The 14,868-nt window shown below is 39.5% G+C and overlaps 1 protein-coding gene across 1 annotated transcript; it reads right to left on the reverse strand.

Moving 5' to 3' along the window:
* Positions 1–8,147: 8,147 nt before the first annotated feature.
* Positions 8,148–14,868, reverse strand: PNN (pinin, desmosome associated protein). Its single transcript, XM_012724676.1, has 9 exons — positions 14,618–14,868; positions 13,893–13,964; positions 13,447–13,515; positions 13,110–13,182; positions 12,898–12,992; positions 12,721–12,796; positions 11,717–11,872; positions 11,501–11,639; positions 8,148–10,706 (listed from the first exon to the last, which is right to left on the reverse strand). Exons 1-9 carry the CDS (start codon positions 14,728–14,730, stop codon positions 9,196–9,198), a joined length of 2,304 nt encoding a protein of 767 aa, XP_012580130.1. The 5' UTR covers positions 14,731–14,868; the 3' UTR covers positions 8,148–9,195.

Consider the following 14,868-nt stretch of genomic DNA (forward strand, 5'->3'; position numbering starts at 1 on the left):
GCTGAGGGGAGCAGTGGGCAAGACAAGAAAGGTCTGCTGAGCCATGTGGGTCACCTCCCTGGCCAGAGATCCAGCCATAATGGGGACAGCACTGAAACTCAACCCTTAGGCTACCAGGGAGGCCCAAATTATGTCATTTGAAATAAACTTACCTATGTGGGTTCCAGAATTGAACAACTCATAAAAATCATTATTAAGTAGAACTCTATGTTAGGGTAACTTATATTGATAATAAACAAACCACAAAGCCTATGTGACTTAAAACTGCAATGCTATCATTATGTAAGAATAAAATAAAAATATTAATCCTTTAAAAAAATTAGTAGCTTATTTCTCACTTAAAATTTGGTCATGCAATGAGGTTTTCCTCCACATGGTGACTCCAGGACCTAAAATCCTTCCATTTTGCAATTTTGCCATTTTAAACATTGCAAAGAAGTTACCACAGAAGAATGTGTACAACAATAATACTTGAGTTTCTATGGCCAGGCCTGGAGAATTGTCTCCATTTCTGAAAACTATCACTGGATACCCAATTAGAAAACAATCTAACTGCGAGGAATGTTGAAATGTATGCCCAGGAAAAAGACATACTTGGTGTCCATTTAGTAGTTTCAACCACAAAAACCTTATAATATGGTTTATGCAAATATCTTTGGTAGACCTGAACCAGACCTACAGAAAGACATATAACACTTATGTTCCTAGGCTCTATTATTTCATCAATAGCCATGACTTCTTTAAGTGACCATTAAATTGTCAACTATGATTCTGAAGTCATTTTCCCTGACAGTATGTTCTATGTGTTATCCCTGACAACTGTCCTATTGTGCCTGTTTATGCTGAATTATTTTCTTTAACTCAGCGTAGTAGAAGCAAGACTTACATTGTCTTCTGAAAATGAAAAGTTCAGGAGTTCAAATGACTAAATAGAAAGTCACCTCCTAGCCCTGTCCTAAAAATAAGTCAAAGGAAGGCTTGAAATAGGCTAAAAGTCTTCTCAAAAGCAATTTTACATTTGTTTTGACACAGAATGGCTAAGACATAAAGTTCTAAATCAGTAATGTCCAATAGAAACAAATAGTGTATCACCTATCTAATAATCAAGCAGCTAGATTTTAAAAAGACAAAACAGGTGAAATTAATTAAGTATATTTTATTTTGATTAATATATCTAAGGCGCCCTCCCTGGTGGTGCAGGGGTTAAAGACAGCACTGTCAAGATATCACCAGCCACTATAGCAAGAGTTCAGTCCCCAGAAGCCAGGGAGCTGACCCACATGGCACAGCAGACCTCTTCTGTCTCGCTCACTGCTCCACTCAGCAGTGTATATCAATACATCTGCCAGTTCTGCTCCCCACTCTGTCTCAGGTGAATCTTCTCACCCCCCACCCCCACACCTCTGGCCTGTACCCCAGTTCTTGTATACATCGGTAAATCTTTAAAAATTGATTAATTAATCTAAAATACCATTATTTAATTATATAACTGCATTAATTTCCCATGTACTCTTGTAACAAATGACCATAGTGGCTTAAACAAGTTTATTTATTTGTTCATTCATTATTTATTTTCTGCAGGTCAGAAGTCCAACATAGCCCTAGGGAAAACAGGATGTTGCCAGGGTTCCATTCTGTTCTGGAGGCTCTAGAAGAGAATCTGTTTCCTTGTATTTTCCAGCTTCTTAGAAGCCTCTTCCTCTATCTTCAAAGCAAATAATGTCACATAGTTTTATCTTTTTTCTATAGTCATAGCTTCCTTTCTGTTCTTAAGCACTCTTATTCTCTTGAATTATCAATTTAACAACATGAATTGGATAATTTTCTAATCACATGATATATAAACAAAGTAAGTATAATTGTACTAGCCCATAGTGTATAGTTTAAGTAGCAAAAAGCAGGAAAGTTATGTGTACAGTGTTAACTAAGAAAAACTAATATGTTTGTGTTATCAGAAACCCCACTGGTGAGGAGAATGTCGTGCAGTGGAGGGCACAGCTTCAGGCTAATGTCACATTGCTAATGCTGATGTCCTGCAGTGAATGAGTTAGAAGCTTCTTTGTCTGTCAGCACAGTGAGATATCTTAAAAGGGAGCTTGCAACCTTATGAATCAGACTTCTTTACTTCTGATCATAAGGGAAAGCACTATTCCCTATGAAATAGGGAAACTATTCCCTGACAAACTACCAGCGGTAAGCTTAATATATCATGTAATTTGTTTACTAAATAGTTGGCACTATTTAGTAATCACAATTAACTATTCTGTTTGATATCCCTACTGAGGAATGGTAATATGGTCTATAGAAATCAACCAACAGTTACAGTACATAAAACTCCTTTAATGGTGAAAAATAATGGAGATCTAGGGAGCATACACAAAGTAGAAGCTAATAGGGTATTGTCCCCACAGTGTGCATTTGTCTGGGAAAGCCAGTAAATAGGGTAGCAAACAACCTAAATGCTTGTTTCTTGTTTACACTACTGTCTGATGTGAACTGTCCTTGAAGCAGAAAACCCTAACTGTGACAGAGATAAAAAGAGATAGAGAACTACACTCAAATGCTGTTTAAGAGTCTGAAAGGTTTTTATTAAGGTCATAACTCCACCTATATACAAGTCAGAGGAGAGGGGTCACATTTCTTCTTCCTGTCTGCCAGGAATAATGACTGTACAGCAATGCCTCAGACCATACAGGTGGGGCTTCTCTGGCACCAGAGTTCCCCGACAGGGTCATGAAAACTGGGTTGATATCCTGATAGAGGAAGAATTCTGTTAGGCTTATGAAGCTTGTGTTGCCATTCTCAAAGGGACATTCTTACTATCCTGGCCTCCACTCTCATTTGACAATTTTTTAATGTCTGCTAGTTTTTCATTTTTATTTTCAATTAAGAGTATGGATCAGGGTTAAAAATCATTCAAACCTGTCACCCTGTAATAATAAAGCTATGTAACAAATATCATGGTGTTCCCTTAATTTTTCCCAACAGTGTAAAGATAGCAAACACAATAGTTAACTGTTATTACTTGGGTTTCTCTAGAGGAGAACCAAGAGGATGGATTAAGAAATAAGTGATTGAAAAAGAAAAAAAAAAAAACTAAGTGATTGATCAATTGATTGATAAAGCTGAAAGCTCAAGATCTGCTGTCAACAAGTAGGAGACCCCAGTCCGTTTGGAGTATGAGAACAGAAGCCCCATAGTGTTTCAGTCTGAAAGTCAGCAGGCTCACTACCTAAGAGCCAGTGATTTAATTTTCAATCCAAGGGTTGGGAAAAACTGTACATCCTGGCTTATAGCACTTGAGTGGAAAGGGACCCATTCTCATTCACAGGTGGGGCAGCTTGTTTGTTCTATTAGGGTTTCCCAACAGATTGGATCAATATTAAAGAGGGCAACCTGCTTTACCCAGTCTGCCAATTAAAATGTATTTAATCTCTTCCAAAAACAAACTCACAGACACATCCAGAATAACATGTTAATCAAACATCTGGGCACTTGTGGGCCCTACCTGGTGCATGATGGGTAAAGCACAGCACTGAAGCTGCCTGCAGCCACTGCAACTGAGTTTGATCCCCAGCCAGGGAGCTGACCCATATGACAAGGCAGATCTCTCCTGCTCCCCTCATCAGTGTACTACAGACAATCTGCCTATTCTGCTCCCCACTCTTGTCTCTGGTAAATCCTCTCACCTGGCCTGTACCCCAGTTCTTGTATTCATCCAATTGTATTCATAAATAAAATCTTTTAAAAAAATTTTAAAAATCTGGGCACTTGTGGCCCAATAAATCTGAAGTTTGCCATCACATAATCCAAAACGCAGATGAATATGAGTGCTTATTTAATATACAGATTTATAAATTATTGTGCAAATGAAAATTTTATCTTAATGTCTCCTGTGGTCCTGAAAACCAAAAAACAAAAACTTCAGGAGTCTTCTTGATGACATAAGCATTAAGTGTTAGCACTATCATGGTATCTCCGCTACAGTCTGAGTTAGATCCCTGACCAGGGAGCTAACCCATATATGTATGGCACAGCAGATCTTGCCTGTTTAGCCTGCTGCTCCCCTTAGCAATGCATTTAGTAGATCTACCTGTCCTGCTCCTCACAGTCTCTGGTGAATCCACCTCTGTCCTATACCCCAGTGCTTTTGTGCATAAATAAATCAGTAATTTTTAAAAAGACTTATTTATTTATGCATACAAGAGCTGAGGTGTTGGCGGGGGAGGGTGGTAGAGGGGAGGAAGGCTAGAGGAGTCACTAGAGAAAGAGTGGGGAACAGAACAGGCTGATCTATTAAAATCACTGCTAAAGGGAGCAGTGGTAGAGACAGGAGAAGTCTGGTGTGAAATGTGCGGTCACTTCCTTGGCCAGGAATTAAATTGTGCTATAGTGGCTGCTGATCTGATAGCTTCGTAGTGCTTAGATTTAACTCCTTTTTCTACCATGGAGGACCCTAAGTCAATAAATCTTAAAAAAAAATTTTCCAGAAAAAAAAAGTAAACACATGGAAAACACGGGCACATATCCAAATGATTGAAGAAAGGAAAATGTCATCTATTTTGACATTAAAAAATAAAACCACAGGGCCCTCCCTGGAGGCGCAGCAGGTTGAAGCACAGCATAAAGAAGCTTAAGCCACTTCCGCCTGGATTTGATCCCCACCTGCCCCAGAGGTGACCACATGGTGTGGCAGACCTCTCCTGGCCCGCCTGCTGCTCCCCTCAGCAGTTTTGCTTCGTCGATCTGCGTGTTCTGTACACTGCTCTCTCTCTGAATCCTCTCACCCTCTGCATCTCTGGCCTGTACCCCAGTTCTGTATGAATAAATAAATAAATCTTAAAAAATAAAATAAAATAAAAAATAAAACCACAATCTCTCATAAGCGCCAATGAGACCTATACAAAATAGATTACATCACATTTAAAAAAAAAGATATCAGGAGTTAACAATAAACCCTATTTTATTAGCACAATTAACAATTTCAGGTAACAAGTGATATAAAGTTAAAAGGATCTTAATCGCCCTCTGCTGGAAAAGGTGTATGCTGAAGGCATAAACAGACTAAAAAACTGGCAAGAAATTCTTTCAGAACATATTTGGCAACAAAAACTAGAAATTATATATAGGTTGGAAATACAAAATAAGTTGGAAGGAGATGGGAGATTGTCTTGAAATAATATTTAATAGGAATCTCAGTTTTTACTTAGATTACATGTATTATTAGGGTGACTAAAGTTTATGGGGAGGATATACTTCTCCTGAGACATCTCTTGGCAATCCTGCTGGTGTCTGTTCACCTTAAATGCATAACTGAGGTAGCCCAGAAAGATGAGTAAGAATCTCGTCTTTTGAATTTTTATGAAAATTTCAAACATACTCCAAAGTATATGAACTTCACATATAGTGCAGTATAATGAGCTTTATGTAGGCTTCACGAAGCCTCAACAATGACCAGCATTTGCCATTTTCATTTTTGTGTCCATTCCCAACTCCTATTTATGCATGACATAGTCATGTTCAATAAATACATGTTGAATCTATTAAGTCCTTAAGAAAGTAAGAGGGCCCTCCCTGGTGGCACAATGGGTTAAAGCACAGCACTGCAAAGCTAGCCTCAGCTGCTTCCATGCCAGTTTGACCCCCCCTCCCCCACCCCAGGAGGTGACCCACAATGCTCAGCACAGCAGACCTCTCCAGTCTTGCTCGCTGCTCCCATGCCAGTTTGACCCCCCCTCCCCCACCCCAGGAGGTGACCCACAATGCTCAGCACAGCAGACCTCTCCAGTCTTGCTCGCTGCTCCCCTCATCAGTGAAGTTCATCTCGGCCTGTTCTGTTCCCCACTCTGTCTCTGGTGAATCCTCTTAACCGCCCTTGCACCTTTGGCCTGTACCCCAGTTCTGTATGCATAGATAAATCTTTAATAAAAAAAATAAATGGCTATGGGATGGTCTCGTTTCTTGTATTCCTAGTCATGTTTGATTGACTGTATCTGAAAAAACTAGGTGAACTTGAGACTCACAATGTCTTTTCATTCAAGATCTAACTTTAGTCCTCTAGGTCAGACAATTAGGCCGGGACACCAGCAATCTCAGATCACCGTATTATCAAAGGATATAAACCCTTTTAAGATTGGTCTATTTTTGGCTCATTACCAAAGCATAGCCTTTTGAGGTTTCAACTCAGTCTGGGGTGTGGGATGATTTAACAAGGCCCCTCATTTCAGTGTATGTTAGATCCCAAATTTTTTCTGCCAGTGTCCATAGTTCTATAGAAAGATGTGTCAGCTTAACAGTCTCCCGTAAAAGCTTAGTTGAGGGAAAAAGTTTCATATGCCAGCAATTTTCTTGGGTTTCTTTCTTAGGTCTTCGCCTGTAATTCTTTAGTACCTCTTCCATGAGTTTTTCTAGTTCTCAGGATGACTGGGCCAATTTTACAACTGCCAAGTGATGCTTTCTTCCCCATCTGTCCTCTACCACTTACTCTCTTAACCATTCCTCAAGCTATTCTTTTGGTTACTAGTAACTTCTTATTAAACCCACTGGTTCTTTTTTTGGCTTGTTTTTAAAGATTTAGTTATTTATGCTTACAGAACTGGCATACAGGCCAGAGATGTGGTGGGTGAGAAGATTCACCAGAGACAGAGTGGGGAGCAGTACAGGCAGATCTACTGAAATACAGTGCTGAAGGGAGCAGTGGGCGGGTCAGAAGAGGTCTGCCAGGCCATGTGGGTCAGCTCCCTGGCAGGGGATAGAACCAGTGCTGCAGTGGCTTCAGAGTTTCATAATGCAGTGTTTTAACCTGTTGTGCCACCAGGGAGAGCCCCCCAACTGGCTAATTTTCACTTCACTAACTTTCAGCCCAAGGTTGTCATTAGACTGCTTCACAATCTACATTAACTCCTTGTTGATCTTACCACTGAAATGCTGAGAAGTCTCAAATTCTTATACCCAGTACAGAACAATCTCTTGAACTCAAATACTAGTGTCTTTTCACATAGATGTCTAATAGGAATCTGTAATTTTATTCACCTCAGTTATCCTCAAAACTGTTGTCTCAGTTAATACCAATTGTTAATAGCAACTAAAAACTTGTCATTGACTTACCACACTAAAAATGTCCATTAGCAAACCTCTTGGGGGGGGGGGTGATCTCCAAAATACATTCAGAATCTGATTATTCCCTTTCATTACCATCTTGGTCTAAGTCATCATATTTTGGCTAATTTTGCAACATCCCCTTATCTGTTTGTTTTTACTTGATCCCATTTAATTGTTTCTCAGCACAGAAAATTCTATCACTTCACCAATCTGCTCAAACCTATGATGGCATTCCACAGGAAAAAAGCCTGCGGAAATTAGGGCCTCCCTGGTAGCACAAGGGGTTAAAGCACAGCACAGGAAGCCATCAGCACTACAAATTCTGGAGCTGACCCACATGGCACAACAGACCTCTCCTGTCTTGCCCACTGCTCCTCTCAGCAGTGTATTTCAGCAATCTGCCAGTGAGGCTCCTTACTTTTTGTTTCTGATCTGCTCTCGCCCCTCCACATCTCTGGCCTGTACCTGAGTTCTTGTGTACAGATAAATCTTGAACTGAAATATTTCAGTCCATCTACCTGTTGTTTCCTACTCTGTCTCCAGTGAATCCTCTCACCCTCTGCACCTCTGGCCTATACCCCAGTTCTTGTCTGCATTAATAAAAATAAATCTTAAAAAATTTTTAATTTTTAACTTTTAATTTTAATAATCATTCCTTCTAAGTTTTTATCAATCTTTCCCCTGTGATGGCACACAGGGAAATATTGCAATATAAAATCCCGGGAAAAGCTACCTTATTGGAAACAACTGGCAGAGGAACAAAGGCAGCTAGTGCTGCAGCGAAGAGTTCTTTTACTGCTTAATCATTATTTCAAAGTAAGGATTTTAAATAATTCGTTTAACACATTCACTTACATTTATACAATACTAGAAATGCTCATTGACATTTTCACTGTTAACACATTAACTTGTCAAGGGGAGACAAGATATGATAAAGCCTCAAAGCTATAGTTGGTATTAATTATGTACTCAAAAAAGGCCATTTGCAATTTAAGTGCGCTCTTGTACAAAGCTTCAAAGTTAATACAAGTACTAGTCTTAAGCAGTCACACAAGTCTAAGCCACATTTATTTGCACATGTATAGTAATGGGCAACAAATACTCCAAATTCATACAAATTTATAAAACAACAGGTTAATAATCATTTGGTACACTTGCGTGTTATCTTGCTTACAGATTCAAGTGTAGATGAACTTCCTTCATTTTGTCACTTTCATAACAATACTTAAAACAAAATTTCTTGAAAACAATATTGGCATGTTTCAGTTAGAGCCAACACAAAGTTAAGACAAGACCACAAACTTAAAAACCAAATTTAGAATATACTTTTCTACTTCCCTCCCCTAGAAAGTGATTATTTTAACAGATGCATATGCTGTATCACACAAGTAACCATGGAGACAAATGATGCTCCCATAATTGTATAGAAAATGCCAGCCAAATCAGTTTTATCTACCAAATATGGTTTAAATGAGAAACTGTCTATATTAAAATTAGAAAAAATATAAGTGATTTTATGGAGAACAAATTGTGTTCCCCATTAAAGCTGCAAAGATCTGACTTTGACAACTCAAAATAATTTGTCTAAGGCAAATAAAAATGAGGAAACCTTCAAAGACATTCTGATCATGTTCTCTAGCTAGTGATAAAAATTGAGAATATCAAGAAAATATTTACAAGTGTCAACGAGGACATCCCAAAACTACTGAAAGAAATGCACATTTATTTCTACTAAAGCAATGTATGATACAGAATTAGAAGGGAACAGACTTAAAGATTTACCTATTAAAATATACAGATTCTTACTGAAGAGTATAGGATATTTAAAAAAGATGACAAAGGATGTTAATCTTTTTTTATTATTATCATTTTTACATATTTTGGAACCTCACATAATTTTGATAAATAACTCTTACAAAATTATGCAAAAAGTACAAGAATGTCTGGTAAACAAACAGTCTGTATTTTCCAAAAAATTTTTACAACATGCAATTCTTAAGGCAGCATCCTCCTTATAAGGAAAGGTAATCCTTTTACTCATCAAGAAATCTTCTGCTGCAAAGAATGGGCTAAGGAAGCCTGGCTTCTTCCATTTTAACGCCTTTTGTCTTTCCTGTCTGATTTTCGGTCTCTTTCACTTCTTGAAGATCTTTTGCCTGATCGACTACTTTCTGAGATAGACCTTTTCCTGTCAGACCGGGAATTCTTATCCTTTGATCCTTTTGTATCTCTACTACTACTACCTTTTGAAGATTTGTGACTTCTTTCTAGTCCTGAAGTGTCCCTTCGCTTCCGATCCACACTCCTTCTGTGCTTTCTATCTCTATTATGTCCCCGGCCTCTACTACGACTTCTACTCTCACTACTGCTAGTAGTGCTGCTGCTACTATCCCTGCTGCTGCTGCCACTTGTACTGGAGCTACTACTGGAACTACTTCGACTGCTACTACTGCCACTGCTAGAACTACTTCCACTGCTGCTGCTGGTTGAACTGCTACTAGAACTACTACTGCTACTGCTTCGACTTCTACTCTTGCTTGTCTTATTTCTAGCTCGGCCTCTACTTCTGCTCCTAGTTTTGGTTTTGGTTTTGATCTCTGGATGTGCTGTCAAAACTGGCTCTACTGTTGCATCAGTGAGTTTTATAGATTCTACAGGAAACTCCTTCCTCTCAGGTAGCAAATGTCCTTGTTCCTGAATAACCTGAGGTGGTGGCTGTAAAACAGCTAATGGTAAAGTCTCAGGTTGAGAGACAGGCTGGGGCTGGAGTACTGGTTGAGACTGAGACTGAGTCTGTGTCTGCGTCTGAGGTTGGGGTTGGGACTGGGACTGGGACTGGGGTTGAGACTGGGGTTGAGGCTGAGGCTGGGACTGAGACTGAGGCTGAGGCTGAGGCTGAGGCAGGGGCTGAGGCTGAAGCTGAGGCTGGGTCTGAGATTGGGTCTGGGTCTGGAGCTGAGCCAGGGGCTGAGGCGGAATAGTAGGCTCAGGTTGAGGTTCAGATTCTTTCTCTTCTTTTTCCTCAGGCTCAGTTTCCATTTCTACAGCACTAGCATTCTCTTTCACAGGAGAAAGAGACTTAGATTCTTTATCTGGCTCAACTTCAAATTCCATTTCTGGCTCCAATTCTTTGCTAGTTTCATTTTCTGAAGGTTCTATGCTTTCAACTTGATTGGTTTCCATTACCTCCTGCTCAGCAATTACATTTTTGACACTTTCCACCATCTCTAGCACATCCATTACTTCTTCAGGCTGACTATCCTGCTGCTTCTCACTTTCCCTTACCTCAGTTTCCTCTTCCACCTTAACCTCCATTTCCTGTTTTTGTTCCTCCTCTTCCTGTTCTTTCTCTGCATCACTATGAACTATACTTATTTCCTTTTCCTCTTCCTCTCCTGCTTCCTCTATTTCTACATCATTGTGCTGATTACCTGTCTCCTCCAACTCTTCCTCTCGCTGAGCCACCTTACCCTCTTCTTGTTCCGCCTTCTGTTCTTCATTACGCACCACCTGATGCTCTTTTTCCTTCATTGATTGTCTTCTAGGCCTAGCCTCCATTTTATTTATTTGTTCTGCAAATTCGATGCGTCTACCTTCAAATAAAGCTAAAAAATAAAAATTCATGTGTAAGATGTTAAGATAAGAAAATTCAAGGCCACAATTTGATACATGGTCACAAGTTGAATTTCAGTTAAATGTCTTTTTGTAGACAGATGGCAAGCTACAAAATGATAAAAAGCAAAGGTCCAATGGCAACCTAAGACTAAGAAATAAGTACAAAAGTATACAAACTAATGCTTCACTACTTAACTGTTATTATTACTTGAAAAACAACACAACTCCCTTTTTATAGATAAGTGTATATCCCCTATGAAATACATTGGTGTTTTCTCTTCCCTTGCTTAATTAATTAGCATTACACCTGGCTATTAAAAATAGAGAAAAAGGAAGTTTTCTCACTCAAATGCTTAAGAAATACACATACAATAGACACTTCCTACAAAATATTAAATTTCAAGTTAAACTCAATCAATGCTAAAACCAATGCTTTTGTACTATAAAACATCATCTAAGAGTATCATCCCTAAAAATGAACTTTCTGTTTTCTCTTTTTAATTATATGTGAATGTGTATACATATATTTACATTACTCTTTATTTTGTACATTTTTCATCTCAGTTGAAATCCAGTGGACTTCCTACCACTTTATCATGTGTCATCATCCTAGACCCAACGTGCACTTCAGTTTTGATTTTGTTCTTCTCTCCTCCCCCAGAATGTCTCTGGTTTATAGTTGTTAGTCAAAAATGAACTATTAAGTTACAATATTACCTGAAACGAATGTATCTATTACCTTACCCTCAAGAAATTTTCAAATTGCTCCTTCCTGTACACTTACCATTCATTTTTCTTTGTGATTCTTCTATCAGTTTTTGTGTAGCTGGGCACATTCTTCCAGGAATATAGAACAAATGGGGCTTTGTCTTAGTTCTTATATATTTAATTATCTTGGCATTATGTTCATTCCATTCTTCTTGCTAAAGAAAAAGTAGAAAGTCAGTGCTTTTGTAAACATAAAGGATTATCAATCTTAGAATTCTAACATACTACTTACCAGCTGCGCAAGCTCAACCTTCTGTTCCAAAAGCCGCAGTTCTGTCTGTTTAGCACGCCTCTCTTCAAAGAGTTCTCTCCTCTCATTTTCAACCTGCTTTCTTTCTTCCTCTGCCTGCACTTCAAGTTTTTGTTCAATTTCCTGACGCCTCTTTTGCTAAAGATAAACAAGCCTCAGGTTTGTAATTCAGGATACTAATTAATTCAAACTTAACTTTTGAGGGTAACTATATTTCTTTCAGGAAATGGGGGCCAAAGCTTTTTTAAGTAAAAACCTAAACTACAAGGCCAATTTAGCCACATCAGTAACTCCCATTCCCACAAATTTCTTTCACATCTAAAAAGAGGACTATCTTCACGGTTATTTTGGTTTGTGTTTACAAATCAAAATTGTTGACAGAAGAGATGCTCTAACAAACTAATTGATATTCTCTTGCAAAGTTCACATAAAAGGATATATAAAAATGCATCCCACCTCCTCTGAGTTATATTCTTTTCTACTGCAGTTCTCTCAAGAAAAATAGCTTGGTGCTTACCACCACAGACACAATTTTGTAGCCTTAGCAAAACCAATAGTAAAAATTCATGTGTAAAATTGATAAGAAATTTCAAATCACAATTTGACACCTGGTCATAGATATAATGAATTAGTAGCAATAATGGTCAACTCCTTGTTAGAGAGAAAATACTCCAAGGCCCAAAAGAAATGACAGGACCTGTCTAAAACAAGACTGAGATTTTTGTAAGAAGTGAGACTAGCACTACAGGCTTCCTGTGCCAAAGACCAGAGCTTCTTTTTGCACTATAAAGAGAAATTCACACAATTATTTCATAGCACCACTTAAAAAAAATGCAAACAAATCAGCTCAGCATATCATAGGTTTTCCCATATCTTAATTTTAGCCTTACAAGGTCTCATGAATGCTCAGCTCCTTCCAAAATACATGTAATCAAGTACTTGGGTAACTTACAGAAAGGAAGCAAAAGGAGAAATTGTATAAATACCCTTTCAGTAGCAACAGTAGATTCTTGTTTAAATTTCTGAAGGGTGCCCATCAACAAGCCAAAAATTCGCCGGTTCCTAAATAGGGGAAAAACTCAATTTCAATAGGATTCATTTCATTGAAACTTGTTTCATGAAGGGTACATACCATAGATGCTTAATTACTTCAATTTTCTTACCTTTGCTTTCCCTTTTCATCCATATTTTGATCCTGGATAAGGTCTCTACGTGTGCGCTCTTTGGAGGTAGCTACAACTGAAGACTGCAAAGCTGGCTGCAAGAGAAAAGAAAATCTCAATAGTTCATAATGAGCACTCTGGTACTACTCTTTTAAATATACCAAAGTGAATACTATATTCATGCTCAAGTAGTTCTTTTAATCCCAAATTACCTTTTTAACATCATCATCCTCTGGGTCGCTTTCTTGGCGTGATTCTCTCCGAGTCCGACGCTCCCCGCCCAGCCTATGATAGGAAATAACAATACAAACAACCAATGAAGAACTGCATACAGAAAGCAAATCATTTTTCTAGGACTTATTTCCAGAAAGTTTATTATTCTATCAGTCTTCCTATCTAACTCTTTCCGCTGCTGTTAAAAAAATTCAAGAAGTGGTATAGTACTTAATCCTAATACAACTCAATTCCATATTTATTTAATACTTATGCTTGTATGCTATCTCAGTAACAGATAGACAAGTCTGCCTTCATAATCTTTTCCCAACATACCTACTGACTGCCCCTTCAAGGTCTCTCTGTTTGGCTGGGGGTCCTCCTCCACTATCTGAGAATCCACGCCTGCAAATAAAATTCCCAACATAAGAGTCCTTGAACAACAGGTTTGTTTAGCAAAAGAATTAGTTGAATTTTTTAGAAATTCTTTCAATTATAGCAACTTTAAATAGCTCTCTAAGGTACTTAGGTAGAATTTTAAAAAAAAATCTCGTTATTAAAAATTAAGTTCACAAAAAACAGACGTTAACTAATTATTTCTTTCATTTGTAAATGAAATACATTCCAGAATGTAGCAAAAACTACAGCCGATCACAGCTTTAAACAAAACACAAACATCTCTTACATAGGTTTTATCATAAATCTTGTTTAAATCGATACAATAATTTAGTATCAAAAGTAGTAACTCTTAGCATATGATTTAAATCCTAAGGAAATCGTACCTCAGCAATAAACTACCACGTCCTCTACCTCCACCAGGACCAGAAAGGGCCAGCAATCTAGCTTGGATGGGCCTGTAAGAAATTTACAAACCGGTATAAAAATCCTACGTAAACACATTCAATGGCACCAACATTTTCACGAGTACGGCTCAACATAAAGATAAAATAACCAGAAGAGTTCTAAAAGAGACGGTTTCAAATCCACGTGTGTGACACAGGACAGGAAGTACTTACTTCCTTGTTTTCGCATGCCCAGTATCACAGAAATGATATTTAGCTCACATCTACAGGTTTGGACAGGGTTCTAATTCCGCCAGCCCCAGGGCGCTGCACATGGGCAAGAGCCTGCGGACGAGGAGGTGGACCGCGCCCCCGGAGCGTCTCCGCGCCAACACAGTGACCGGCGGCCGCCGGAGGGAAGGGGCTTTGTGCAGCAGTTCCGGGCCTGCAGGACCGATGGCGGGAATCCGCAGCCGGGGCCTTTCCGCAGGCAGGGAAGACCCGCTGGTGCGTCTGGGGCAGGGGCTCCATCCTTAGGTACCTGAGCCCGGAATCTAGGGCGGGGGACTGGGAAGCACCCACCTCAGGAGGCCCAGGATCCGCCGCGGCCACGGGAACAGGCCTCGATGTTCCAGCCTTTTCAGGGCTGGCCGCACTCCCCGCCCCCATTTCACCCTGGCCTGATGGCTTTCCTCTAGGAGCGGCCTCCCCCATCCAGCCCTTACCTCACGTCATTAGGATCTCTCCCGGTGAGCTTGCGGATATTCTCATCCACGTTTTTTAGGCTCTCTTTGGCCTTTTCTAGCTGCTCCTGCAAAGTTCTCACTGCGACCGCCATCTTCTCCCTGCAGCAGGCTTCGAGACTGCTCTACAGGCCGCGCCTGACTGTGTCGCGCCGCAGACGCGAGAGAACTGACAGCTGGGCTCAGCCAATGACGAGAGGCGTTGTTTTCCGGCCTCAACCACTCAGTGGCCG

The sequence above is a fragment of the Condylura cristata genome, unplaced genomic scaffold (genome assembly GCF_000260355.1).
Source record: "Condylura cristata isolate star-nosed mole 26May11 unplaced genomic scaffold, ConCri1.0 scaffold00013, whole genome shotgun sequence".
NCBI lineage: Eukaryota > Metazoa > Chordata > Mammalia > Eulipotyphla > Talpidae > Condylura > Condylura cristata.